This window comes from Hibiscus syriacus, unplaced genomic scaffold (assembly GCF_006381635.1).
Source record: "Hibiscus syriacus cultivar Baekdansim isolate YM2019G1 unplaced genomic scaffold, ASM638163v2 tig00018999_pilon, whole genome shotgun sequence".
In the NCBI taxonomy this organism is placed as follows: domain Eukaryota; kingdom Viridiplantae; phylum Streptophyta; class Magnoliopsida; order Malvales; family Malvaceae; genus Hibiscus; species Hibiscus syriacus.
Genome location: NW_024062458.1, coordinates 75,682 through 102,931, shown reverse-complemented (window position 1 = coordinate 102,931; position 27,250 = coordinate 75,682). Strand labels below are relative to the sequence as shown.

The following is a 27,250-nucleotide window of genomic DNA, read 5'->3' as shown; positions in this document are numbered from 1 at the left end:
GGTTTCTCGAAACCCTATGATCACCAGCCTTTCCAAATGGTCATAGCCAGAGAGAAGCACAGCAGAGAAATTAAATGAAGAAGCAGAAGGAAAAAGAAAATCTGTAACAAAGATTTTGAGTTTTGAGAGTGAGTGAGTGAGAGTGACATACATGACATTGAGTTCATTTCTTTTTGTGCAAGAAAGAAGAAGAAGAAAGATGTTTGCTTGAAGCTCTCTCTTCTCTGCCATGAAGATCATAACTTTACAGTTTCAATCATATAAATGATCTTCTAGTTCAGCTTATTTACTTTATCTCTTTGGGTTTTCATTTTGTTTTTCTTGTTTTTGTGTGGCTATGGCGGAGGGTTTTGAGTCCAACCATGTCCCACAACAAAGCAGAAGAGATAAGCTAAGAATTGTGGCTCAAAACCACTCAGCCGGCGTTGAATCCACGGCGGTTTCTCTTTCACCATGCTCCGGTTTACTCCCTTTGTACGACGCTTCTCTTCTTTCCTCCGATTTGCTGCCTTGCACTGCCAACGGTAGTCTCATTTGTGCTGGTAAAGGAGGTGTGAATTCCATGGGTTTAGTTGGTGGGATTTCTTCATCAGTTTCTCTTCACCACCCTTATTTGGATGCACAATCGTCTTTACCATTGAACCCTAGATCGATTCAAGATATGAACAACAACCCTTTTCTTTATACCCGACAAAACCTTCAGAACATAAGAGATTTCGACCATTCTTACAACAGTGTCACTGGTCAAGCCTTGTCTCTTTCTCTATCATCTCATAATACCCACCAAAACAATTATCCTTTGGAGCTAGGATTTGTGGTTCCAAGCGTTATTGGTGCTGCCAGTGCTAGTGCTAGTGCCACCGGTTTTGCTTCGATTCTGAAGGGATCGAGGTTTCTGAGGCCTGTACAACAGTTATTAGAAGAATTTTCCGATGTGGGAAGGGGATTTTATACTGTAAAAATATCTCCCGATTCTTCGTTAATGGAGCCGCCTCCATTGCATAATTTGAGTGCTACTGATATTATCGACGATGTTGAGAGTAGAAGAAAAAAGTCAAGGCTAATTTCAATGCTTGACGAGGTTAGCTTCCGCAACATGCAATTTCATGTTTCGTTGTACTTTTGTCTGTTGTTCTTGTGTTTTTTTTTCTTGGTTTTTGTTGCTCCGATTCTCTTATTATTTTTTACTGCGAAGTTGGGCTTAAAACGGTAGTATGTTGAAGGGTTTATTTGGATCCGTGTCTTTAAATCTTCCTTAAAGATGGTTTCAAGCATTATTAAAATAAAACAATGTCAGATACTTTTTTAATGGCTTTAAGTTCAGTCAGTGCTTGAACCAACATGCAATCTTGGGTGTTGTTTGCATGCATACTAAATACTAATTATTTGTCAGTAAAATCATACCATCTTCTGCCATTTTTTAATCAAATGAAAGTTCTCTGAGTTGTTTAAAACTCAAAAGCCTTTCCTCGATTGAATACTACGTGAATTAGATTCTTGGCCTCAATGATCACAGAAAAAAAGTACTCTTTTTATGTACAGTTGATAGGTGGGAATATATGCATGGAGATTAGTGTTATACAGTGCTCTAATAAGTGATAATGTCGCCTATATTTGGGGCTAATTAATGTGCTTTTTAAGTGATTGAAAGAATAAAAGGCGGTGTGTGTAGGGCGTGTGTTCATTGTTAACTAGTTGAGAGAATTCTGAACATAATACTATCGTGTAATGACTTTAGACTTATAAAAAAAGTGATCGAAGGAATCCATTTGAAAAGATTTATACTCCAAAATAAAGTTCGTGGGAAGCATCATTGGTTATTCCAAGCCTACAAATTAGAGTGCTTATCTTTCTCTAATGTGATGAATTTTGTGTTATTTAATTTAATGGAGTTTCATTTTCAGGTTTACAGGGGCTACAAGCAGTATTATCAACAAATACAAGCTGTAGTTGCATCGTTCGAGTATGTTGCTGGACTGGGAAATGCTGCTCCTTTTGCAAACTTGGCTTTGAAAGCCATGTCTAAACATTTCAAGTGCTTGAAGAAAGCAATCACAGACCAGCTTCAGTTCATTAATAAGCCTCACTGTCAGACGAGCCCCGGGAAAGACGAAGGTCCGATGTTTGGAAGCGGCGAAAGAAGCCTTTATAACCGAACTGTTCATAACTCCGGGTTCCATGAGCGCCAACCTGTTTGGCGGCCTCAACGAGGCCTACCCGAGCGCGCTGTGACTGTACTTAGAGCATGGCTATTTGAACACTTTCTACACCCGTAAGTACATGAATTGCATTGATAAAACCGGTCATCGGAACTTATTTGCTGTTTTAAACTTTTGTTTTTGATGTTGCAGTTATCCGACCGACACCGACAAGCTCACGTTGGCCAAACAAACTGGTCTATCGCGTAACCAGGTGTGCCATTGATCATCAGTCTAACATTCCTTTATAGTATCATTTTGCAGACGTTAATTTCGGAAGTGTGCGGTTGTAAACCAGGTATCAAATTGGTTTATAAATGCTAGAGTAAGGCTTTGGAAGCCAATGGTGGAAGAAATACACACGCTGGAACAAGCTCAAAAGGGTTCTGAGGACCGAAATTCGAATAAGTTGAACGATCATATATCTTCGACAAACTCTCTCACACCCCAAAATTCATCAACCTCCATTCAAAGGGCTCAGGGTACGCCATTGAAACGCACCCGAAATGAACCACTCGCCGATATACCACTCGGAAGCGAACCACTCAACTTATCATCGTACCACAGCATGTCAACCCAACCACATGTTGGCATGGCAGGTGGGAGCAATGGGGTGTCCTTAACACTTGGTCTTCATCAAAACAACGGAATCGGCTTATCCGAGCAGTTTCCCATGAATGCAGCCCAGTGTTTCGGCCTTGGCCTAAGCAGTGAGGGGTATGTCATCGGCGGTTATGAAGCACAGAATCGGCATTTCGGAAGGGATGTCATCGGAGGGCAGCTTTTGCATGATTTCGTCGGTTGAAAAAAAATGATTCGGAGAAGAAAGGTTTATGGTCATTATTTAATCGGATAGTACATTATAGTAAGTAGATGAAAGCCAATATTTATTACCAGAATGCAAGCTGGTTGCCATCTTTTACATCAAATTGAGAAGTTCCATGTTTTCTTCAACTGTCCACCGGCATAGTCTATCAAATTCTTGTGTAAAATTTATAATTTACATGATAGGCAAATTCAGATTAATCGAAATAAATCAGATATCGAATAATTATTTAAAAAAATTATGTACTACTTAAATGTACAGAAAAAGGGTAAAGTGTGATGCACTGTCCAGATTGATGAAAGCTGTGAAGCAATGCAATTTTCTTTTGCAAAAACATTGATGTTGGCAGTAATGGCCGACGGTGGAGCGGGTGGAACGGTCGTTTTTTTATTATTTATATTTTAATATTTTTAATTAAAAATATATTTTTATTCTTTTAAAATTTTATAAATTATTTAAAAAAATTAAATTCGTTTCTTAACCTGAAATCATGATCCGTACCTAATTGTTGTTGGGTTGATGCTTGTGCTTCAAAAGCAGCTTCTTCTTGTTCTTTCTTTTTGAGGTGGAAGATGATATTAGGGAAACAGATTAGCAAATCCAGGAGTTAGGTTAGGCATCTAATCATGTTTTATTGTGACAAATAATGGTTAAAGGGAGGAAAGAAAGTGAATTGGACCGACGTACCAAGAGTGGATCTGGAATGCTGGTAGGGTTCAAGGCAGCAGCATCAATGGGTCATCTTTTTTGCTTTTAATTGTTTCCATCATTTGAGTTAAAGTCTCACGTTCAATTCTTTTCCTTTTCCATGTGTAACCAGGAAATGCCAATCCAAAACCATCTAATCTATTGTAAAGTTTTAGCTTGACTATAATTTCGTATTGTATCTATTTCGATTCGGTCGGTGATGGGTATAAGTGAGTAGTATACAGATGTAGATGTAAAAAAAACATACCCACCGTGAATAGCAGATAAGTTATGGGTATACCCACTGTGAATAGCAAATGACAATATAATGTTTATAATGAACATTTATCTTTTCAAATTTACTTTTTAACAACAATTTAAACAATTAAATTTTACAATATAATGTTTATAATGGACATTTTATCTTTTCAAATTTACTTTTTAATAACAATATAAACAATTAAATTTTAAATTGTACTGTTGTATAACACTTTTAAAAATTCATTTCTAAAGTACTTTTAAAAGTCACTTTTTAAAAGTTATATTAAACGGACACTTAATGGACGTGTTTGTTATATGTTTTGTTGCTTATATAAATTTTGAGATTGCTGTCAGGCGGATATGGGCAGATAGAGGCGGGTATGGGATGGGTGGTGGATATCCAATTGAGTATTGGGTGTGAGGGTGGATTTGAGATTGTATCTGCGTCGACGAATGTGAATTTAAAAAAATTTCTTGTCGTAGGTGGTAGGTAAGTGATGGAAATGTAAATATTAGGTGGTATGGATATTATGGAAGGGGTATCAACACCTGTCCCGCCTATTTGCCATCCTTATTCACAAGTAAAAAATCATCTAATAGTGTAATAACTTTTAGGCAAAATATACATGAGGCCCCTGTACTTGTCCAAAAAAACCAATGTGATCCTCGACATTTTTTGCACTAAATGTCACATTCTAATTTATAAAAAGAACTCAACATGACTCTTTGACCAACGGTTTTCGTCGTTGACTATTACAATATTAACGTGACACTCCACAGTGCTGATGTGACAATCCACAATGCTGACATGACAATCCACAGTGACTAGTGACGTGGAAGATGAGCTAAATTGTTTTTTTAAGTTTGACGGCCAAATTGATTTTTTTTTAAATTAAGGGCTTATTTGATTTTTTAAAAACAAAAAATATTTTAAATTCAAAATATAAAAATATTCAAAAACTTAAATATAATAATATCAAAAATAAAAATTAAATTACTAAAAAAATTAAAAAATATATATTAATTTGTTTTTTAAAAAATAGAACTCATTAGAATTCGCCTCTAAGTTTTAATGTGAATTTTATTTTATTTTTATTTTGTTGAGATGTATTTGCTATTTCTTGAGTTTTTTTTAAAAAGTAAATATTGAGTGACAAAAAAAACCTCGAACACATGAAGTTCATATCTACCTTAACTTTATATAGTTGTATCTAATAAAAATTGGTGGAATAAATCGATATTCTCACTTCTTCATAAGATCGTGTTTAGGTGAAGTTTACTTTGCATCATGTTAAATTCACTAAAATTGTTCCTCTTAATTAGATAACTATGTTTTATTTTTTTAATTATATAGGTTTATGATAATTTATAAAAAAAAAAATTAATTCCATAATTTTTAAATTTTATTATTTATAAGAATTTATAATATTTATTTAATTCATTTTTATAAAAATTTAGTGAAATAGAATTTAAAAATACACTTAGAATTTAATATAATTAGATATAAATATATAAAATAAAATTTGTGCATGAATAACAAATTTAGATTTATATAAATAAAAGTTAAGTTAAATTCGAGGTAAAAAAAGTAATAATATATATTTTAAATTTTTGAATAATTTAATTTTTATTTTTGGTATAATTATATTTAAGTTTTTGAATAGTTAAAAAAGTCATTAAACTTTTTAAAAAATCAATTTGGCCTTTGAACTTAAAAAACAATTAGGTCCATCTGTCACGTCATCAACCATGTCACCAATCATTGTAGACTACCACGTCAGTATCATGTATCGCCACATTAGTATCGTGAAGTACCACATTAGCATCGTAACGGTTAATGACGGAAACCATTGGCTCAAGGGCTTGATTTTTTGGACAAGTACAAGATCCTCATGTACTCTTTTACCTATCTTTTAATATAAAAATTTATATAATTTATAGATTATATAAAATATTAAGGTAAATTGTATCATATATCATTAAGGGTCTGTTTGTTTTAATGTAGTTTGTTTTTTCAAAAAATATTTTTTTATTTTCTAGTGTTTGATCGGTGAAAAACAGAAATTCAATGTAATCCATTTACTCATTTTACAGTTTTATTTTCTATAGATTATTTTGCAAACTTTTCATTCAAAATAAAAATAGTTAAAATAATTTAATTTTATATATTTAGTATTAATATACTATTTTATTATATTTTAATAAAAATATTAATTATTAAAACATATTTATTAATAATTTTAATAATATAATATATTTTAATATTATAATAATATATTAAATTATATTATAATAATATACTATATTATAATTTTAATAATAGATAATAAATTAGTGATAAAATTTATTTTATTTATTAATTTTACAAAATAATATTATTAAAATATTAAATATTTACAATATATTTATTAACAGTTTTCAAAATATTATTTAATAGTATGGTTTTAATATTATAATAATAATTTTATTTTAACAGGTAATTAATATAATTAACAATAAAACATTTTTATTATAATAAATAATTAATATAATTTATAAAAAATATTCATTGTAATAAAATATAATGGTCTTAATATTTTTATTCTATAAAATTATAAAAATAATATTTTAATAATAATATTTACATAAAGAATATTAAAAAATATTTGATTATTTAATAATAGTAATTTTAATTATTTTCAAATTAACAATATTATTTATTGTATTCGATATTTATAATAAATGATCTTTTAAAAAATTATCACAGTGGGACTCGATCCCACGACCACAAGGTTAAGAGCCTTGTGCTCTACCAACTGAGCTAGACGGGCAAGACTCAATTAGTGAAAAATGATTTACATAATATCATCTAAATACTATAAAATGATTTTCAGAATTTATTTTTTAGGGAATGTAATTCATTTTACAGAAATCATTTTCCGAAATTTGTTTTCTTTGAAATAAATGCACCCTAAATTTTTGATGTTGACTCATTTATACTACTAAATTTTAAATTTTATCAATTATAACACTGAACTTAATTTTATATTTAATTATGCCATTATGTCGTTAAATCAGTAACAAAACGATAACAACTAATATTATTGATGTGACATATCACACTAAAACAACATTGTTTTGGTGCAATTGTTTTGATACATAAAATGTTATTTTAGACATTAATTTTAAAAATACATCGATTCTACTATTACATTTTTAACATTTTATTTTCTTGACATTGCAGTTATATGACTATCATACATGAATTAGAGAAAAATCCCCGAATCAAACCCATCACACTGTCTTCACTTAACCTTAACTCAGGTGAAAAGAGGACATAAGTCTTGTTTTGTTATTTTAGTTAGGTTTAAGTTTGACGAGAATAATATTCTATGACAAGTAATTCATTTATTTTCAACCCAACTCATTTCCTATCTTCTATTTTGACTAATCCTTTATATTGTAATGTGTGAAGGATTAAATGCTTTGGTAATTAGTCTCACCCTCTTATTTCAGGTGTTCTTTACGATTTCTTTTTTAGTTTATATGAGACGTTGATCAGTGGCGGATCCATAAATCATTCACAATCTGAAGGCGCGAGGTTTTACACTATCTTAGCAACAAATTCACACGTAAGGAACAGCAACAGGTAACTAAGAATCAACTGCAGCTATGAGACACATTACCAGCTCAGATAACAAATTCATTTTCTTCTCAAAGGGGAGTATTGAGTTAAAATATTCTCCAACGTCTTTCCAATAGAAATCGTCTGATTTACAGAAACAAAGAGGTACTGACAATTTACAACTTGTCTGCTATTGCAAAGAATTGCAACCATCGTGTCAATCCAGCGGAAGAAACCACATTTTACGTTGACAGCAGCCGTGCAACCTTATAATAACAAGATCTACGAGTTCCCCATCATCAGAGCCTTCATTGCCTGAAAAAACCAGACAATAATGAGAATCATGAATAAAACACGACCTTCTCATATAACAAGAGGCAACTACATGGCAAATCTAAAAGGGATGTGCAATGATGAAGGATAAAGGTTGATGTTATACGTTGCAAGAGAAAGTAGCAGAATTCAGATACAATAAAATCAAGGGCCCATATAACACCAGCACCATGACAACAAAATTTTGAAGCAGTACTACCATGATTTACTACAAGTAAATGTTCAAGAGAGTTGTTAAACTAGCAGGCGTCTGCTTGGTCAATTAACCTTTCGACACAAACCCAAGATTGTTTACTAGACCAGGCAAAACCAGTGGTAAATTTCAAATTTGATCCATGGAAAAATCTGATTACAAATTTTAAAACATATTGAACGTGTTCCAACTGTAACAAATGCAAACATATTCATTTTACCTACTAGGCCAAGTATCATCCTGTCCAACCCCAATGGCATTGATCCAAAGTGACTAAAAAAACATCAGTAGAAGCTAAAAATAACTCATCCGAGTATATCCCTATTCCGTGCACGTTTGAGAAGCAAGTTGTTTTATCAACTACCATTTAAACCGAGTAAAATATGTGATTTCAATTGCAGATTTATCATAATCAGATGGAAATAAAGCACTAAAGGACAGTTATAGATACACAGTAACTAGTATCACCATATGGAGAAGGTTTTGAAACATGGTGCAAGTGTGGAGTACAGGAGTGTGGACCAGAGAAAACAAACAAATCAAAGATACCAACATGCTACTGCACACACCGTTATAGTGAACTAGAAAATCACAATCATGAAATACATAAGAATAGCATGTGAATATACAGAATATTTGTTAGGCTGAGGATGGGTTAGGCTGAGGGGTCTTTGTTTCCCATCGCTATTTCTATTAATGTTATGTTTTATTATTGAGGGTTAGAGTGTTATGTTTATCTTATGTTATTCAGGGTTAGAATGTATTGTGTATATTATTTAATTCTAGTCTATTAATAAATTGAGGTACTCTTTTCCTCCCTCAATTAGTTGCCACTTATCAAGAGTCAACTATGAGGGAGGTTTTTAATGAGACCTCCTATTCCTATAAAAAAAATATACAGAATATTCCAAAAACAAGAAGGTGAATTTAATCAACAGTGAATTCCGTTAAATATTTAACTGATAAAAACTAGATTAGTAAAACAAAGATAACATTGGATGTAGATAAACTTACATGCTATAGACTACATGATCTACAGCTCACTGTAATTGCGCCAAACTGCACGAAATTCCTCACGAAATGTATTAAGACGAGCCTTCAGGTTAGGTGTTCTAAAACTTGCATGAAGGATAGTGGCTGAGAGAGAGAGAGAAAGAGAGAGCAAGCGAAAGAGTTAGAAGGAAAAAAATGACATCTTAAGGAGGGGGAATGAGGAAAAGAGAGAGATAAGATCACTAACCAAGAAGTGCAATGACAAGTGCCCATAGCACAGTCAAGAGACCACATGATACGTACCAAAGGATGAAACTCACTGCAACAAGAATTGTAAAATTAGTTGCTTTAAATACTGCGACGGATTGCGAACAGAAAGGTTCTGATTTCTTAAGAGAGATGCATTTCTGAAACATATTGATACCAGATGAGAATATGAAGACAAAGACCCAACGAGGCCGACCACAAATGTGAATTGTTCTTTTAGCTGACGGATGACCACGGATAACAGGTCTGACAACAACGCAAAAGTTAATAACCAAATCAAGGATATATAGTCCGCAAACACAAAAGTAATGAAAACTTACCTAAGAGGGGGCCTCATCTTAGCTGCTAAATGTGGGGAGAATTGCCTCACAGTTCTAGTCACCTTCTCACTAAAAGTTCCAGCAAAGCTGTAAAAATAATACACGAATTGTTATAGACAATAGACATGAGTCAGACACTAAATCTAACCATACCTAAACCTTCAATACATGTTCTCATTCATCCATTTCAAAGGTAACATTCAAAATAACATAACTGACTTGAAACCCAGAACACTAAACAAAGAGGTCTAACATTGCCTACCTATCATTAAGAAAGGCAATGCTAAGCGTTGTTAACATCGCAGCTAAAATAGCAACCGGTCTCCTCAGGAATCCCAAACCTGCAAAAGTAAAAAAAGAAAAATCTATAAATAAAAATCCATGTACTGAAAATAAACTCGAGCGCCACCGTTGATTTTGTCTGCTTACCAAGAATAAAAACAATCAAAATGAAATAATTGGTTCGGTAGCTGCAAAAAGAAAGAAAAACATAAAATTAAAGTAAGAAACTGAACGAAATGAAGCATTTGATCTAGTATTCGCAAAAGCAGATTCAAGATCATGACTTCAAGAATTGTCTTTGTTTATTTATTTATCGCAATAAATTTATTTAATTTTCTCTTCTCGACAAACAAAGCACCGATCAAGATTCAAACTGATTGGAACAAAAGAAGACAATAAAATATAAAAGAATTACTAGTAGAGATTGCATTTAAGGCGGCTATTCCATTTGGAGTATGATCGAGGGACGGTGAACCGAGAGAAGAATTCGGGAAGAGGACGTGGCGGCGATGACCAGTCAACTTCACGAAGCGCGTCAATCAGATCCTCTGCGGTCACGTTTCCCCAATCCATTCGATTCGATTATGTTCGATACTCTTCTCTTTCACTATACGAAACCCTAGAAATTAGGGGAGAAAGGAAGTTTTTTCGAGGAAGAAGAGCTGAGGAAGCTAACAGATTGTTTGGGAATTGGAAGCGTTTCTTTGGAGAGTTTTTTTGCTATGAACAGAACAAGGCACATTAAAAATTAAAAATTAAAAATGCTCAAGTGCTAAGGAATTAAAGAAGTGTTGTATTTCGTTTCAGCGACAAATGCAAAAAGAACAGGGAAAAAATACATTGTCTGAGCCCGGGTTCGAACCGGAGACCTCTAGTGTGTGAGACTAGCGTGATAACCAACTACACCACCCAGACAACTTTGCTGATCAGCCTTTAATAAAAATATAAAAACAATTACAAAAGTCTCTTATTGCTGCTCTTCTGTTAAGGGTGTAGTCTGGTTAAACTTGATTTTACGTGCAAACAAAAGCCACTGAGTTTATTCAATGGAAACTAACTACATCATATTGGGTCACTCTCAATACCGATGAATCTATTAATCGCATTTTCTTTATAGGATTGACAAGTGGTCTTGTTCAGAGCCATAAGGGAGACTGAATGTTTGATTTTAATAAATATCTACCATCCTCAAGGCTGAAATCTGATGAATATTCCGAAGGTCTCAACCTCGCCTAATCCTATGGTTTTAAGCGTCTTCAATGCCAATTTGATAGCGTAGAAGCTTACAGACTGATTAGGTCTCCTTCAACACACTCGTATTCCTTTTCGTTTGTTCCGCCACTGCTCGGATTTACTCGAAATTTATATTGTAAACTTGTTCTTATCAAACAAGAGGAGAATTTGACCGCCGATTCTCTTACCAAACTTCTAGCCAACTCCGATGGCAACGGATCGAGTTAGAATCGATTTTTTAATCAACCCAACCTGACTCAAAATTATGTATCATCCACCCGAACCAAATTCAATCCGAAAATTATATATATTCCATACCTGAAAAATATATATATTTCACCTAACTTCGGCCCGATACAAAATTTTAGAATATAAATCCGACTCAACCCGACTCGGTATAAAATAAGAACTTAATTAAAAAGTAATAATTTTTTAAAGAAATTATATTATTATCTCGAGTCGAGTTGAATTAGAGTTTTTTTTACCCTCTACCTGAATCTGACCTGACACAATCTCATCCCTTAAAAAATATGTTCCAATCCGATCCAGACCCAAAATTTAGAAGAAACAAAATCCAACCGTATTATATCGGGTTGGATCCAAACTGTATGTTTCAGGCTAAATTACCAACCCTAGACTCAAGTCGTATCTTCTCGGAAGATCCACTCGTACTTGCTGTTACTCTTTTTAGAGACTTATGATGTCTCCTTATTTGAGAGAGCTAACTCATAATGTAAAGTATTTTATGGTGCGTTTGGTTCACGGACAGAACGTAAGTTTATAAGTGAGAATAAAAGATTATCAGAGAATATGATTACTGGGAATGTTGTATTTTGTGTTTGGTTGGGTTATCAGGAGTGTAAGATTACCGTGTTAAAGGAATAAAATATTATTGAAATGTATATTTGACTAAATTATCCTTATTATATATTTGTTTTTTCAACAAGTTGAAAATATTTATATATTTTCTTTAAAAAAATTAATTCATAAAATTTATATTTTTTACAAAATTGAAAATATAAAAATGTTTAATGAAAGAGTAAAATTTTATTTTAACCCCTGAACTTCATATAAAATTTTAATTATAGACTTTTTTTTTGTAAATCTAAAATAGTTTAAGGATAAATTTATAATTTAACCTTCGTAAAATTTTTATTATTCAATGACAGAATAAGGATATTTTTTAAAGAATTTTTTTAAGTACATTTTAATCCAAAACGCCGATAATCCAACAATACCTAAGGAAAGGGAAATAATGACATTCCCGGTAATATACCCAAAAAAATCCACTATTAGTAATATAAGATTACCGGGAATGACATTCCCGACCAACCAAACGGGAGAATGTGGATTTCATTCCCATGGGAATCTTACATTCCCCTAACCAAACATACCCTTATAGTTAATAGAATCAACCTATTTATTTAAAAAAAATGTATTCAATATTATCATTACATATTTATTTTATTAACCACATGTCTTTTCCTTTCTGTTCTCAACCATCTTACAAGTAACTCAGTTTCTTACTATCCTTATTATAGCAACCAAAACTTCAACTATAGTAAGTTATTATCTTAGCAGGTGGCCTAAAAGACTACTAAAGTAAAACGACTATTATATATATATATATATATATATAGAAACTACATATTATATATATATATATATATATATATATATATTTTAGACTTAATATAAAAAAAAAATTAGATCAGTTCTTCATTTTTTTTTATTAATATAGTTACTTAACGTTACGAACGTTATCATTTAAATTGCCTCCGTAAGTTTCATTAAAAAGTTCGACACGTTTATATATATTTTTTAAAAAGTATTCTTCAAAAAAAAGAATTTAAAAATATCATAAAAAACCCATTTTTGTAGAAATATCAAAAATAAATCAAACTCCTTAGAACCTTAATTCTCAGCCCCACTACCGTCACCACCGACCATCACCGCCGGTCGTCATTAAAGGGTTTAGAGAGGTTATTTTGTAAAATACATTCTCGTGGTTTGTTGATAGATTAAGGCCGGAAGGCAACTTGAAGCATTCTCAATCCAGCTTGTGATTCTTGCAATTTGGAAGCAAGCACTGCATATTTCCCACACCCCGGCTGCATCAGCTACCGAAGGAAGTCCAAGCCAAGAGACAAGCAGATTGAGTGACAGCAAGCAACATGGAACATCTGATAGGGAAGAATACAAGGATATTGTCATCCCAGAGGATATATCCTCGGAGACAGAGAGGGAATTTCTCCAGGAAGTTGAGCATGCTGAGGAACTTGCCAAGGTTATTGAGCATTTATCAGTGTTCCTTCTAGTCGAAGCACCGTCTCTCACTCTGAATCCTCCATTTTCCCTCACAAACTCGGACCGGTATAGACTTCGAACTTACATTTAGGACAGAGTTTGACTTTGACCCTACAACTATAAAAGGAGATTATGGATATTCAACTTGTTCATCAGCAACACATTATGTTTTAAAATTAATCTAATTAAGAAAAGGATATGGAACCTTGGGGACTTCCGCTTATCCTTTTCTCTGTATTCTTTTGTATAATGCTTATTTTAGCTTGCCTTAGTCAATGTTGTGGTGGTGGTGGAGGAGGTAGTGGTGATAGAAGAGATGGTGGAGGAGGTTGTAACTTGTAATAGTGATGGTGGAGGCAGTGGCGGAGCTGTATGCTTTTCAGGGTGGACATCTATCTATCTTGAAATTTAAAATTAGTTGATTAAGCATTTAATTTTATATATGTGTCCACCTTAAAATTAATTTGTGCATACCTTAAAAGTTTTTATGTTTGCCCTGAATTTATTTATGCACAAGAGATAACTAAAAATGTTTATTATAAACTTTATTTTTATTTGGAATTAAAAATTTATTCATCAAGCCCGAATCAAAATAAAACAAAAAATATATGTAGTTAAAACTTAAATCCAATATTGAACTCAAATTTAATATACAATCCAAATCCAATACCCTTGACCTAAATAGCAACCTAACCGATCAACCAACCCCAACCCCTACAAATTCACTTAGTCCCAAAGATTAAATTTAATATACAATCCAAATCCAATACTCTTCGAGCAGCCGGGAATCAACACCGTACCGGAATCAAACACCTTCAATCAAATATTAAATACAAAAGGTTACACAAGGGAGGTCAATGATTAGCTCGAAAGACCCAAAGAGTTGCCATTCGACAAACACAAATGCCAAGATTGTCCCTTTTCATTATTCAATGCAATTTTATAATGAAAGTTCATGTCGAGTCATCCCCTCCGTGACTTTTTTTTTAAAAAATAAACGCTTTCGTAAGCATATAATGAGGTGAATGTTAAAAAATTGGTATATTTCAACACTTAGTCCTCAATATAGTCATAATTTTATTTGAATTATATAAATTTAATCTCCAATTAGAGATTAATTTGAATCAAAATTAAGATTAAATTGATAGAATATATAAATATTGAAGATTAAATATGTAATTATACGAATATATAAATGTTAATGGTTGGTGGTTTAATTGAAAACACTTAGATAGTTAAATTAAGTGATCTAATTAACAAAACTAAAAGATCAATGGGCAAAATGAAATAGGACCATAGGTAAGTGGTCATAGGTATAGTTTACCCTTTTAGGCAGGGAAGGGTGAGAATGTTTTCTGCTGCAGAAACCTGGGATTTGTTCCCAGGCGGAACTTGTTTGCGATTGCATGGTTTCTGCTTTGGAAGGGTCGTATTGTGAATAATGGTGGCGTGTATTTGCACACTGCAAAGTAGAAGAACAAAGCCTCCAAACCAAGAGAGCCGTGAGATTCCAATTTCTCACGTCTTTCAGGCTGTATTTTAAAAGTGGATCGTTGAATTTGCTGGCAATAATGTTTTGTCGTATACGATTGGAGGCTTTTATGATTAGGGTGCGTGGCGAGCGTTCACTCGACCACGATGTTTCCTTCCCCTAATGATTGGAGAGTATAAATATCCAGATCTAATCGACCTGATTTTTGAAAACAAACACACCATCGTCTTCGAGTCTCCTCAAAATCAAACTCACAAAAGAAAAAGAGATCCGCATTTGAAAACCGGTGAATTGATTTTTCTCGAGAAAATGTGGACGAGTCCTTTCACCGAGAACGGCATGGAGTTCGAGCGAGCTTTCATGAAAAACGTGAAGCGTGTGATCGTTAAGGTTAGATAAATCATAAAACAACTGCAAAAGTTTCTCATCCGATTTTCCAGTTTTGTTTTTCTCTGATCGGAAATTGAAAATACAGATTGATGGATGGAGGGATATCTGATTTTATTTGAATATCATGATTAATTGATCAATGCATTCAAATTGTGTACTTGTTCGCGTTATCGATTGGATTTTCATTTCTTGATAGTATTTTAATCTTTGTTTGAAATAATATTTTAATTTATCTTTTAAAAAGATCTGACTCACTGAGTCGGACCTCAAATCAAAAGTTCTGAACGTGTGAAGTTTACACATGAATTCACATTTTGATAGATTTTTTTGTTGAGTAATGACTTATGTGACAGCACACGAATCATTGTTGTCTGCAACAACTTCAGGCCAATGTTTGTTTACGTATATGGTTTTTAAATACAATAAGTGAAAATTGTTGTTTAAGAGTTTTATTTATAATTATTTATTAAATAATTTTTATAAGAAACATATTTACATCCTCTCTTACTCTTAAGCTATTGATTCAATATTCATTAAGAATAAAATTTTAATTAAAAATAAATTAAAATATATTTGATTGAGATGATAATTATTAACATATTTAAAATATATATATATATATATATATATATTATTTTTCATATTTTTATAAAATATTTGAATAAAATAACTAAAAGAATAGTCCTATGAGAATTAAACACAAAATTTATATATAAATATTTTTTACTTTTCATTCGACGATATCATTTATTAAATTAATTTTTATATTTCATTCACCCACCTAATAATATAAAAATAATAGAAAAAATAACCTCAGTGACCAAAAATCCTAGATAATATACGATTTTGACCAACTTTTTTTGGATTTGCGAAAATGACCAATAAAATCGCAATGCGATCTCTAATTCGCATTGCGATCTCCACAATCGCAAATTCGCGTTGCATTTCGCGTTGCGATAGTTAAAAATCGCGTTGCGATTTTCCATTTCACGTTGCGATTTTTCATTTCGCGTTGCGATAGCCTACAGTTGTCGTTGCGATTTTCCAAATTCGTTGCGATAGTCTACAGTTGTTGTTGGGATAGTCTACAGTTGTCGTTGCGATTTTGCAAATTCGTATTACGATCTCCACTATCGCAAATTCGCGTTGCATTTCGCGTTGCGATTTTCCATTTCGTGTTGCGATAGTTGAAAATCGCGTTGCGATAGTTAAAAAAAATATTTTGTTTCTTAAGAATTTTCTCTAAAAAAGATAGTATCCGCGCGGACGTGTCGAAGACACGTATTACCATTACCATTACCATTACCATTACCATTACCATTACCATTACCCGAGACGAGACGAGACGAGACGGCGGCGGCGGCGGCGCGCGAGAGTCCTCCTTGTTCTCTATCACTCAACAAGGAAGTAGGAAAGCCAAGCCTTAAATACCATTCCCAATAGTGTTTCCAATACTATGTGGGATTGAGCATTACCAACACTTGTTTCCAATACAATGTGATTATTCAGGAAACAATTAACAATCATGCACCTTAAAACAACTGAATCAGCAACCAATTGCATTAGTATTATACGATTAAATGTCATAATTAAAAATCAATCTACAATCAATCGCGATTATTGCAATTTTAAGCAAAACATTCAAAAATAATATCACTATTTAAGGCTCAATCCCACATAGTATTAGGAACAAGTGTTGGTAATGCTCAAATCTCATATAGTATTGGAAATACTATTGGGAATGGTATTTAAGGCTTGGCTTTCCCACTTCCTTGTTGAGTGATAGAGAACAAGGGGGACTCTCGCGCGCCGCCGCCGCCGTCCGTCTCGTCTCGTCTCGTCTCGTCTCGTCTCGGGTCGTGGTCGTGGTCGTGGTCGTGGTCGGGTCGTGGTCGTGGTCGTGGTCGTGGTCGTGGTCGTGGTAATACGTGTCTTCGACACGTCCGCGCGGATACTATCTTTTTAGAGAAAATTCTTAAGAAACAACATCTTTTTTTTTTAACTATCACAACGAATTATCGCAACAACAAACGACAACTGTAGACTATCGCAACGCGAAATGGAAAATCGCAACGCGAAATAGAAAATCGCAATGCGATTTTCAACTATCGCAATGCGAAATGCAATGCGAATTTGCGATAGTGGAGATCGCAATGCGAATTAAAGATCGCATTTCGAATTAAAGATCGCATTGCGAATTAAAGATCGCATTGCGATTTTGTTGGTCATTTTCGCAAATCCAAAAAAAATTAGTCAAAATCGTATATTATCTGGGATTTTTGGTCACTGCGGTTATTTTTTCAAAATAATATATAAAATTTAAAAGAATATAAAAAGTTTTTCACTCACACCAAAATGATAAACCAGGGTAAATCCTTTGTTTCTGCCGAAGTATTAGGGTGAGGGCCATCCCATGTGGCAACTTCTGCCGCGATTCTCTACCAACCTTACCAGACTATGACAACTACAGGAGCAAACTACACCTTTAGTATTCAAACTATTATTATTTTTTATATTTTGATCATTTAATTATTTTTTAAAAATTATACTTATACTTATGGTTATGTTTTAGTTTTATTTTTATTATTTTCTATTAAAATGTTAATAAAATTATTGATATAATATTCTTTTATTTTTCAATGATAATTTAATATTATATTATGATAATATATCAGTATCATCGTTAATATTTTAACGGTAGACGACCAAAATGAAATCAATATTAAACATTGATATAATTTTAAAAAATTTTGAGTGACAAACGAAATATAAAAGATAATTGAGACACTAAAAGTGTATTCTATAAAAAAAGCGAATTTTATGTTTTCAAGAAAATATTTTGGTATCCTATTTGTTTGGACCTGGGAATACCTTTTAGTATTCATTGAAACTGCCTGGACGTGGCAAACCGCTACCACTTCATTTCATCTTCTTCACAACTTCTGAAACTCTACCAAAGATTTGGGGATCAAAAGTTGAAAGCTTTAAGTAAATCGATTTAAGTCCATGGATCCTACCCGTTCTTTTATGACAAATGTCAAGCGTCTCATTGTCAAGGTTTCACCCCTCTTTCATCAATTAACCAAACCCTTCGATTCTTTATTGATTCTTCTTTCTTTTCTTTGTTTTGGATAATGTGGGTTTGATTTAATGTTTTTAGTTAATAAAGGATTGATTTTTGATTTATGGGGTTTGATTAAAACAGGTGGGAACAGCAGTGGTGACCCAAGCTGATGGAAGATTAGCGGTGGGGAGGCTTGGTGCTTTATGTGAGCAGGTAAATATTGAAAGAAGAGAAGGGCTCGATAGGAAACATGGGATTTTCATGACCCATTGTTGCAGCATATCTCTACTAAAGGGGATTTTTTATCATCAAAATGGTTAACATTTTTTTTTTCACCGAATTGGTTGCTTGCAGCTTAAGGAACTAAACTCTCAAGGGTACGAGATTGTTTTGGTCACTTCAGGTGCTGTTGGTCTTGGTCGTCAAAGGCTTAGATATAGAAAATTGGTTAATAGCAGGTAGTTAAATATTACTCTATATTTTTTTGGGTTCCATAAACAGTTAGTGCATTGAGAAAATTTGAATGAAATGATTTCATTTTTATTCTGTAGTTTGGCTGATCTTCAAAACCCACAATATGAACTTGATGGGAAGGCTTGTGCCGCTGTTGGGCAGAGTAGTTTAATGGCTCTTTATGACACCTTATTTAGCCAGGTGCAAAACAATAATATTTCTAACCTTGCTTATATTAAGCGTTAGGTTGCTTATTATTTTTTGTACTTGCTTTAATATGGTACTCCTGTCTTCGTGCAGCTTGATGTTTCTTCTTCACAACATCTTGTGACTGATAATGATTTTAGGAATGTAAGTTTCAGAAAGCAACTCTCTGAAACAGTGAAATCCTTATTAGCTTTGAAAGTTATTCCTATTTTCAATGAGAATGATGCTGTCAGCACTCGAAGAGCACCTTATGAGGTATATAATTTCTTTCCTCTAAAATTGATTTCTCTCTTATTACTCATTGTCTTGTTGCTATGTCCGTGTGCTAATAGTCCTTCGGCCTTGGGTTCCAGAGGAGATGTAGCTGTTCGGTAGGTTTCCCTTATCTATCAATTCACTGTCCACCTTGTAATATAAACAGTGCTTTGAAACTAAGTAGCCAGAATGATCTAGAATTAGAGAGCGTTCAAAGCATTTCCATGAGTCTCAATGGGATTAAGTTCTTAACAGGGCAATGCAAAGTCTTTTCCTGAGGTCCTTTGTAGTAATGCCTAACATTTCAAGTTTCTTCCTTTGATTATGCCTGAAGAGAAAAGAGATGCTTTTTCTGTTTGTACAATTCCTTATTTCAAGATGCTTATTTTATTTCTGACAGATTTACTGGAATTGTTATTTCAGGATTCTTCTGGTATATTCTGGGATAATGACAGCCTTGCAGGTCTCTTGGCTCTGGAACTACAAGCTGACCTCCTTGTTTTGTTGAGTGATGTGGAGGGTCTTTACAGTGGACCACCAAGTGATCCGAACTCGAAGCTGATCCATACTTATATAAAAGAAAAACATCAAGGAGAAATAACATTTCGAGACAAGTCCAGGCTTGGTAGAGGGGGGATGACTGCAAAGGTTAATGCTGCTGTCTGTGCAGCCTATGCTGGTATCCCTGTTGTTATTACTAGGTATGGCCTGGATCCAACTCGAGAATTAGTTACAGATAACCATGCCATTGGTAATCCAGATGGTTCAATCAGCTTCTTTTATTCTTGACAAAATTTATTCTTGCTACTGTGTTTTAGGTTAATAAAGAAGTCCAAAGTCCTCATGCTGGGTTAGCAAAACCCTGTTTTCAAAGAATCATTAGCCACTCCTCTGCATCCTAGTCAATTCATTAGATTTCTAATTTTCCCCTTCCTTTTTCTGTAACATTGGTGATTTATTGTTATCAGTGGCTGGGTGTCTTAATCATTTTTAATTTTATACTTTGTTATTTTTAACATTTGTAAGAAGTATGTGTTCCCTTGTTTAGCATGAATTAATTTTGTAATCTCACTTTTTTTATTTTACTTCTTGTGTTGAAGTGGCTATGCCACTGACAGCATTATAAAGGTACTTCAAGGAAAACGAATTGGTACCCTATTTCATCAAGATGCACACTTATGGACTTCAGTTAAAGAAGTTGGTGCACGTGAGATGGCAGTCGCAGCACGGGAATGTTCTAGAAGGCTTCAGGTGAGAAGCATCATTTCATCTTGTAGTGCCAAAATGTCTCTCTTTTAAGCTACAAGTTCTTTAGCTGAAGAAGTTTGAATGTTTTTCAAAACGATCTTAATTGCAGGCAATGCACTCTGATGATAGGAGGAACATTTTACTGGACGTAGCTGATTCCCTTGAGGCCAATGAAAGATTGATTAAGGTAGAAAATGAAGCAGATGTTGCTGCTGCACAGGATGCTGGATATGAGAAGTCATTAGTAGCTCGTTTGGCCCTGAAGCCTGGGAAGGCAAGCATTTTTTATTCCTGTATTTATGGGATAGAAAACAAATCTAATCTGATATCTCTTGTTTGATACCCAAGCCTGTTCCATTAGATCTTTCGCATCAGCACATTCCCCAGGTTTCATGTAGATTAGTTTTTTACAGATAGCTAGTCTTGCAAAATCTATTCGTGTGCTTGCTGAGATGGAAGACCCTATTGGTCAAGTTTTAAAGAAAACCGAGGTTAGGCAATCCTAAAAAAAATTGTGTATGTCAATTTACTTTCTTCATCACTTATTTTGGTCCTTACTTTGACTTCCCTTGCCCCAGCTTGCAGATGGACTCATCTTGGAGAAAACATCTAGCCCTCTAGGTGTCCTGCTGATTGAATTTGAGTCTCGACCTGATGCTCTTGTTCAGGTAACAGAAAACAACTTTTGGTAAGATAAACCTAGTCGTTTAGCTTATAGGTCTGTTTTAAGGGTACACTTTCATGTGAAATCATGTTTGCTTGTGAACTTGGGTTGGGGAATCAGTTTCTACTTGCCTTAAGGGATAATTTGCTGAAGGATTTTGGTGGTTGATTGTGTTGATATGAATTCAAATGATCCTAGGTCCATGAAGCAAATGTCTTGTTCAACGCAGTTGACTTTCATTATTTTTGCACTATTCGGAGACAATGATCTACCATTTTTACTTTTTGTCAATATCTGCATTCTGTGGAGTTAGATTCCTTCTTATTCATACTATATAATGTAATAGATTGTTTTTCTGTTTTAAACGGAAAATGAGATATTGAAGTTAAGCACTGGTTATTTGATTACTTCATGAAGACTCCTTTGATTGTTGTGTTCTCAAGGTTTGAAATATTAATTTTTATGCTTCATTTATTTTCTTCCATTTTCATCTTAAGCTCTATCTTTGGATTTTATGATAGTTTCTTGATTATTTTACCACCTTTTTTTTATTCCCTTTATGATTTGATAGATTGCTTCACTAGCCATTCGAAGTGGGAATGGCCTACTGCTGAAAGGTGGCAAAGAAGCTAAGCGATCAAATGCAATCTTGCACAAGGTTCGATCCCCCAGGTTCCTTGTACTGGAGCGTAGGCCTTGTTGCTTTTCTTTCTCTTCACTAATCTTTCGCTTGTATGTCAGGTCATTACTTCAGCCATTCCAAAAAACATTGGAGACAAACTCATTGGACTTGTGGCTTCAAGAGAGGATATTCCTGATTTACTAAAGGTGAGTCGCAGGATTCCGAGTTAATGGTAGTTTTGTTATGTGATGGTTTTAAGTTATTCTACTCTTGGCACAGCTTGATGATGTGATAGATCTTGTGATCCCCAGAGGCAGCAATAAGCTGGTTTCTCAAATTAAGGAATCAACAAAAATTCCTGTTCTTGGTCATGCTGGTAAGAAAAATATTGTGGCTCTTTGATGCTGTACAGATGAAATTTGTCAAGTAGAGCATCGATTGAACTTACATTTCTTTTAATTTCTTTACAGATGGAATTTGTCATGTTTTTGTTGACAAATCAGCTAAGGCAGATATGGCGAAGCGCATTGTTCTGGATGCTAAGACAGATTATCCTGCAGCATGCAACGCTATGGTAATTTCATTTTAATCAATTTCTTGTTTCCATTAAGTAAAATTGAACTAATTTTTTTTATAAATGCAGTCTGTTCCATGATCTAATTTATCCTTTACAAATTTCTTACTGTTTACTGTTTTTTTCGAAGTTCTTAATCATGTTGTCTACAGGAAACACTTCTTGTACACAAGGATCTGTCTAGTACTGGTTTGCTCAATGAGATTATTATGGGACTCCAACATGAAGGTATGCTTATACGAGTGATTTTTTTACCTACCTAGTACTTATAAAATTATAGATCACTTACAGTTTTAAAATATGTTGGATTCAATCAATTTGGCGGTTTTCATAGCTCCGTTCTTACATGATCATGCTGTGAACCTTTATGGGAAACCTAGTTGTAAGGTTTTCTAAATATCTCTATCTTCTTAGGTAACTTTTCCTAGCAATAAAATTTCAAATAGAGGATCTTGTCTAATACCAAGCAACAATAATTAATTTTAGACTGGTGGTGCCTTTGCAAAATAGCACATATATGGACAGATCAATTTTAATCAGTGCTTTTTGACAGCATGTATCATGAGGATATGGATTTGTCATAAACACCAAGTGGTCTAAACTTTTTAACCAATTTAATGCATGGCCACTTGGCTTGGTGAGATTATGCGTGCCTGGAATGGAAGTAAAGAAATTTCTATTGAAACATTGAGGTTTAGACATATTTGTGTATGCGGTGCGCATAAGATACTCTTTTGAGGCTGCTAAGTTCAGTGGTCTGAATGCCACTCTATCTTTGTTTTCTTCATTTTGTTGAGTTTTGTTGCATGTAGCTAAGGTTACAGTAGTTCCCAAAGGATTATATGGACTTTAGAGATATATCAACTACTGACGGGATTCTCTGCTGCAGGGGTGATCCTTTATGGTGGATCAAGAGCGAGTTCCTTGTTGAATATTCCAGAGGCACATTCATTTCATCATGAGTACAATTCAATGGCTTGCACAGTCGAAATTGTGGACGATGTGCAGGCTGCTATTGACCATATACATCAACATGGAAGGCATGTCGCTTCCCTTGAAACTCTTAGTTCATTTGCTTTTCATTTCTTTGTTTATTCCTGGGAACAGTTGAGCTGCCTTCCTATAGATTCTAAGTACCTTGTTTTCTCTGCAGTTCTCACACTGACTGTATCGTCACGGAAAATCATGAAGTTGCTGAAATTTTCTTAAATGGAGTTGACAGGTAGGCTTAGTTATTCATGCATTGCATGCTTTACTGTGGGTAACTGTTTTCTTCCTCTTTGCTGGGATGATGTTGACGACATTGCTATTTGACTATGTTTTTTTGTAACAGTGCTTCAGTTTTTCATAATGCAAGCACTCGATTTTGTGATGGAGCTCGATTTGGACTTGGTGCTGAGGTATGCCTAAATCCAAATTTCCTGGTGTTGAACACCACAGCCGATTTTCTGAACTGTTTTCATTTAATGAGTGGATTTTAACAGGTTGGAATAAGTACTAGCAGGATCCATGCCCGAGGACCAGTCGGAGTTGAAGAATTGTTAACTACTCGATGGTATGCAAGTCTCTCGATAACTACTATTACCACAATTTGCTTACATAATATGGACTGTATATTTGCTTTCTATCTAACTACCTGTCTGGTTAAAATTGCAGGCTATTGAGGGGCAGTGGCCAGGTGGTGGATGGTGACAAAGGGGTTGTTTACAGCCATCGGAATCTTGCTCTGTAAACTCGACTACAGTCTGTTCCAAGAGATGCAAGGAGGTGTTTCTTTCTTCTTTTTCATGCTTACTATTAGTTTCGATCTTGTAATATAGTCATCTGCTTAGGTAACTGCTATGGCATTACTCTACATTTACTTTAAGTTGCTTTCACACTTATTATCATATTTTATGAGAATTAATGGATAAGAGTTTTAGAATTCAACTTCTAGGATTGTTGGCTTGCTATGAAGGCGAAAAAGATTCATATGCAAGATTGAAATTCTGATCATTGAAAGTTTAAATTGTTTTCGAATTGCCAAGTACCTGAAACACCAAGAATTACCTGCTAGTAAAAGAGGAAGTAGGAGTAAACATAATAGAATCTGACATCATCTCATATTTCACCATCCCACAGTTCTTCAATGCCCTCTTGTAAGGACTGCATGTTTCATGTATAGCAAAGTCGCCTCGGAGGAGCCGTTGCTGCATAGAAATCATAGATGGTTCATTCAGTAGCAGGAAATTGAAACTCTTTATTAGTATGCATGCATGTGTGTCCTGTGAGGAGCCATTGAGAAAAAGAATATTTACCTGGTGGATGCCTGATAATTTCAAGAACAACTCTGGTGGTATGCACTGATCGAACAAGCTTAAATTTTCCTTGATCCGAGACTCATTCACACTTTTCGGAAGTACGCTGTGACTGCTCTGAAGACCCCATCACAAAGAAACTTGTGCTGGAGTCTTGTTTAGTTTCTCTACAATTTCAGCTAAAATTGGTTCCTTCAAGACTTCTCCTTTAATCCAATACCTTGGAGATCCTAGAGGGGAATATGCCTGGAAAAGTGTTCGCATCATATGATTTAAAAACACTGAACAGCTTAGGTAATCATACTGATAGATGAACGCCGGTGGACTTGTACAAATCGTGTAGCCCAGGCTGCTGGTTGAACTTTTGCATACTTGAGAAGATCCTGCAGTTTCTTGGTTGAGAAGTTGTCGACACCGATGGCCCGAGCCTTACCAGATGCATACAAGTCCTCCATTGCTGTCCATGTCTCCGGAAGACACAAGGGAGCCATGATTTCAGGGTCTCGTCCCTCATACCAGGCTTTGTACGAAACGTTCAATGTATATATAGGTCAAATTTGCATTAGGATTGCAATGCAAATGCTTACTCATAATGGCAATATGAACTCCTACTTTCAGAGGTAACTGAGATCTTCCTATTAGAATTTAGAGCACAAAGGCCTACAAGATATAGATCGATATAATCGAGTCGGAGGTCTTCCAGAGTTCGGGTAAATGCCTTCGGGACATTTTCGGTTGCGTGATCACAGCACCTGTTTATGTTTCAAAAACAAAAACAAAAGAACTCGAGTCATGAATCAACCAGATTATTAACGTGAATAGAAGAAATAGATACCATAGTTTTGATTATCATAAACATGGGCACAGTCAATGTGCCTATAACCAGCCTGCAAAACAATGGTATATCAGAATAATCTATACTTTTGATAGAACGTCTTCCTATTTAACAGTAGGGAGGTAAATGAATCAGGTTTGAATGAATAAGGTTTTGTTTCGGTTTGTTTGTTTATTTTTGAAAGTCTTGATGTTTGATTTGTGCTTATTTAAGTTTTTAATATCATGTTCATTTATTTATTTTTAAAAGTGTTCATATTCAATTTGTTTAGCCTTCGCGAACATGTTCATTGTTCGTTGGTTTATTTTTACCCTTCTATTTTGCAAGCCAATAAAATGGTGAAATTATGGCACTAATCCATAAGCTCTTCCGGCTTCACACTTGAACTTTAAAGTTCACCTTGCATTCAATTTAGTCCCTACATCCACCAATATTTAAAATATAAAAAATGAAAGGCATATGAGAATCGGCTAGAGCTTGTGAATAAATAAACTAAACACACATCTATTCGTGTTCGTTCGATTTTTAAATGAATATAATTTTTATATATTTAGCAAAATAAAAAAAAAGAACTATACAAATTCTTTACCAACAATTCATCAAATATCCTCTTCATTTATATCCCATTTAACAACAATAACTATAAGGGGTAAGCACGAACCAGTCAACCTCAGTGGTTAAGGGACTTGTTATTCTCCCTAGAGATCCCGAGTTTGAACAACGACATAAATATGAACATGTTAATTGATTGAGAATTTTTAATATATACTACCTTATATTCACTCAAGATTTATAAAAGAAAAATTGCATAGCAAAAAGCGAATCACCAAAGCAATTAACGTCAGCTGTAAGTCCTGCAAGGTGCTATTTAACGCCACTGGTACATCTTCCTGTGCATTATTAGTGCACCTGCAGAAAGTTTTAATTTATTGAAGCCTCAAAAACCTCGATGAAACTCATGGCATCTAAACTGATTCTGAACTTATGATTTCGATTTTGAAATGGCTTCATGTATAAGATACTCAAAACACTTGAAAAGGGTTTCAAGATCGAGGCAAACCAGAGTTTGGAGGTTATCCAAAGATCTTCAAGTCGCACAACACCATCTTCAAACAATTTCTTCAGAGCAAAACCAATCTACATTAACCAAACTTATCAGAATATCAGAAAAATTCAACAGCAAAAGTGGGAAAAATATTCTTCCAGGAAAAAGACAGCAAAAGTTATTACCTCTTTTTCGTTCCCGTACGCTTGAGCACAATCAATATGCCGATACCCACGCTGCATATAAAGGAAAAAGAAAACACCAGAGCTTCAGTTAAATCTATCCAGAAAGAAAATAAATAAGAAGATCAACCCAATATATAAATATATTTGTATGCATGTTTAATGACCTTAATAGCAGCGGCAACAGCGTCGCCAACTAATCCAGGAGCAGCCTGCCTGCCCTGTCAGGTTCCCAACCCAACAGAGGGGATCTTAGCTCCGTTGTTGAGTTCAAAGTATCGAACTGCCTCTGCCATTTTTTTTCATAGAGAACTGACGAATAGGGTCTTGTTTATAGGGACAGACATTCATCGGTCAGACTTAAAATAATGTTTTGGTGCAGTTAAACAATTCTTTGCATAATACAATTGTCCGTTTC

General features: G+C 34.2%; 3 protein-coding genes, 1 non-coding gene and 1 pseudogene across 7 annotated transcripts; 2 read left to right on the top strand and 3 right to left on the bottom strand.

Moving 5' to 3' along the window:
- Positions 1-282: 282 nt before the first annotated feature.
- Positions 283-3,115, top strand: LOC120209493 (BEL1-like homeodomain protein 9). The gene is made up of 4 exons (XM_039208489.1): positions 283-1,081; positions 1,905-2,272; positions 2,352-2,412; positions 2,497-3,115. The coding sequence occupies exons 1-4, from the start codon at positions 338-340 to the stop codon at positions 3,001-3,003; spliced, it is 1,680 nt and encodes a 559-aa protein (XP_039064420.1). The 5' UTR covers positions 283-337; the 3' UTR covers positions 3,004-3,115.
- Positions 3,116-7,653: 4,538 nt separating this feature from the next.
- LOC120209476 (PRA1 family protein A1-like) lies at positions 7,654-10,706 on the bottom strand. 3 transcript variants are annotated; one of them, XM_039208472.1, is made up of 9 exons: positions 10,380-10,706; positions 10,112-10,152; positions 9,945-10,023; positions 9,683-9,769; positions 9,520-9,608; positions 9,343-9,414; positions 9,117-9,239; positions 8,656-8,661; positions 7,654-7,891 (listed from the first exon to the last, which is right to left on the bottom strand). In XM_039208472.1, exons 1-7 carry the CDS (start codon positions 10,535-10,537, stop codon positions 9,136-9,138), a joined length of 630 nt encoding a protein of 209 aa, XP_039064403.1. In that variant the 5' UTR covers positions 10,538-10,706; the 3' UTR covers positions 7,654-7,891; positions 8,656-8,661; positions 9,117-9,135. The 3 variants fall into 3 exon arrangements, with proteins under 3 accessions (XP_039064403.1, XP_039064401.1, XP_039064402.1); XM_039208470.1 differs by lacking the exon at positions 8,656-8,661 and having other exon boundaries at positions 7,654-7,894; positions 9,112-9,239; XM_039208471.1 differs by lacking the exon at positions 8,656-8,661.
- Positions 10,707-10,805: 99 nt separating this feature from the next.
- On the bottom strand, positions 10,806-10,879 carry TRNAV-CAC. The gene has a single exon. It is a non-coding gene; the product is annotated as a tRNA-Val (tRNA).
- Positions 10,880-15,267: 4,388 nt separating this feature from the next.
- On the top strand, positions 15,268-24,362 carry LOC120209492 (delta-1-pyrroline-5-carboxylate synthase-like). Of its 2 annotated transcripts, XM_039208487.1 has the most exons (21): positions 15,268-15,386; positions 18,592-18,663; positions 18,805-18,908; positions 19,002-19,104; positions 19,204-19,365; positions 19,464-19,481; positions 19,789-20,066; positions 20,466-20,616; positions 20,723-20,887; positions 21,027-21,104; positions 21,192-21,281; positions 21,849-21,935; positions 22,019-22,105; positions 22,179-22,275; positions 22,370-22,473; positions 22,626-22,701; positions 23,363-23,513; positions 23,627-23,695; positions 23,807-23,873; positions 23,958-24,028; positions 24,130-24,362. In XM_039208487.1, the coding sequence occupies exons 1-21, from the start codon at positions 15,306-15,308 to the stop codon at positions 24,203-24,205; spliced, it is 2,187 nt and encodes a 728-aa protein (XP_039064418.1). In that variant the 5' UTR covers positions 15,268-15,305; the 3' UTR covers positions 24,206-24,362. The 2 variants fall into 2 exon arrangements, with proteins under 2 accessions (XP_039064418.1, XP_039064419.1); XM_039208488.1 differs by lacking the exon at positions 19,464-19,481.
- A 144-nt stretch (positions 24,363-24,506) lies between these two features.
- Positions 24,507-27,128, bottom strand: LOC120209491 (annotated as a pseudogene).
- Between the last annotated feature and the right edge of the window lie 122 nt (positions 27,129-27,250).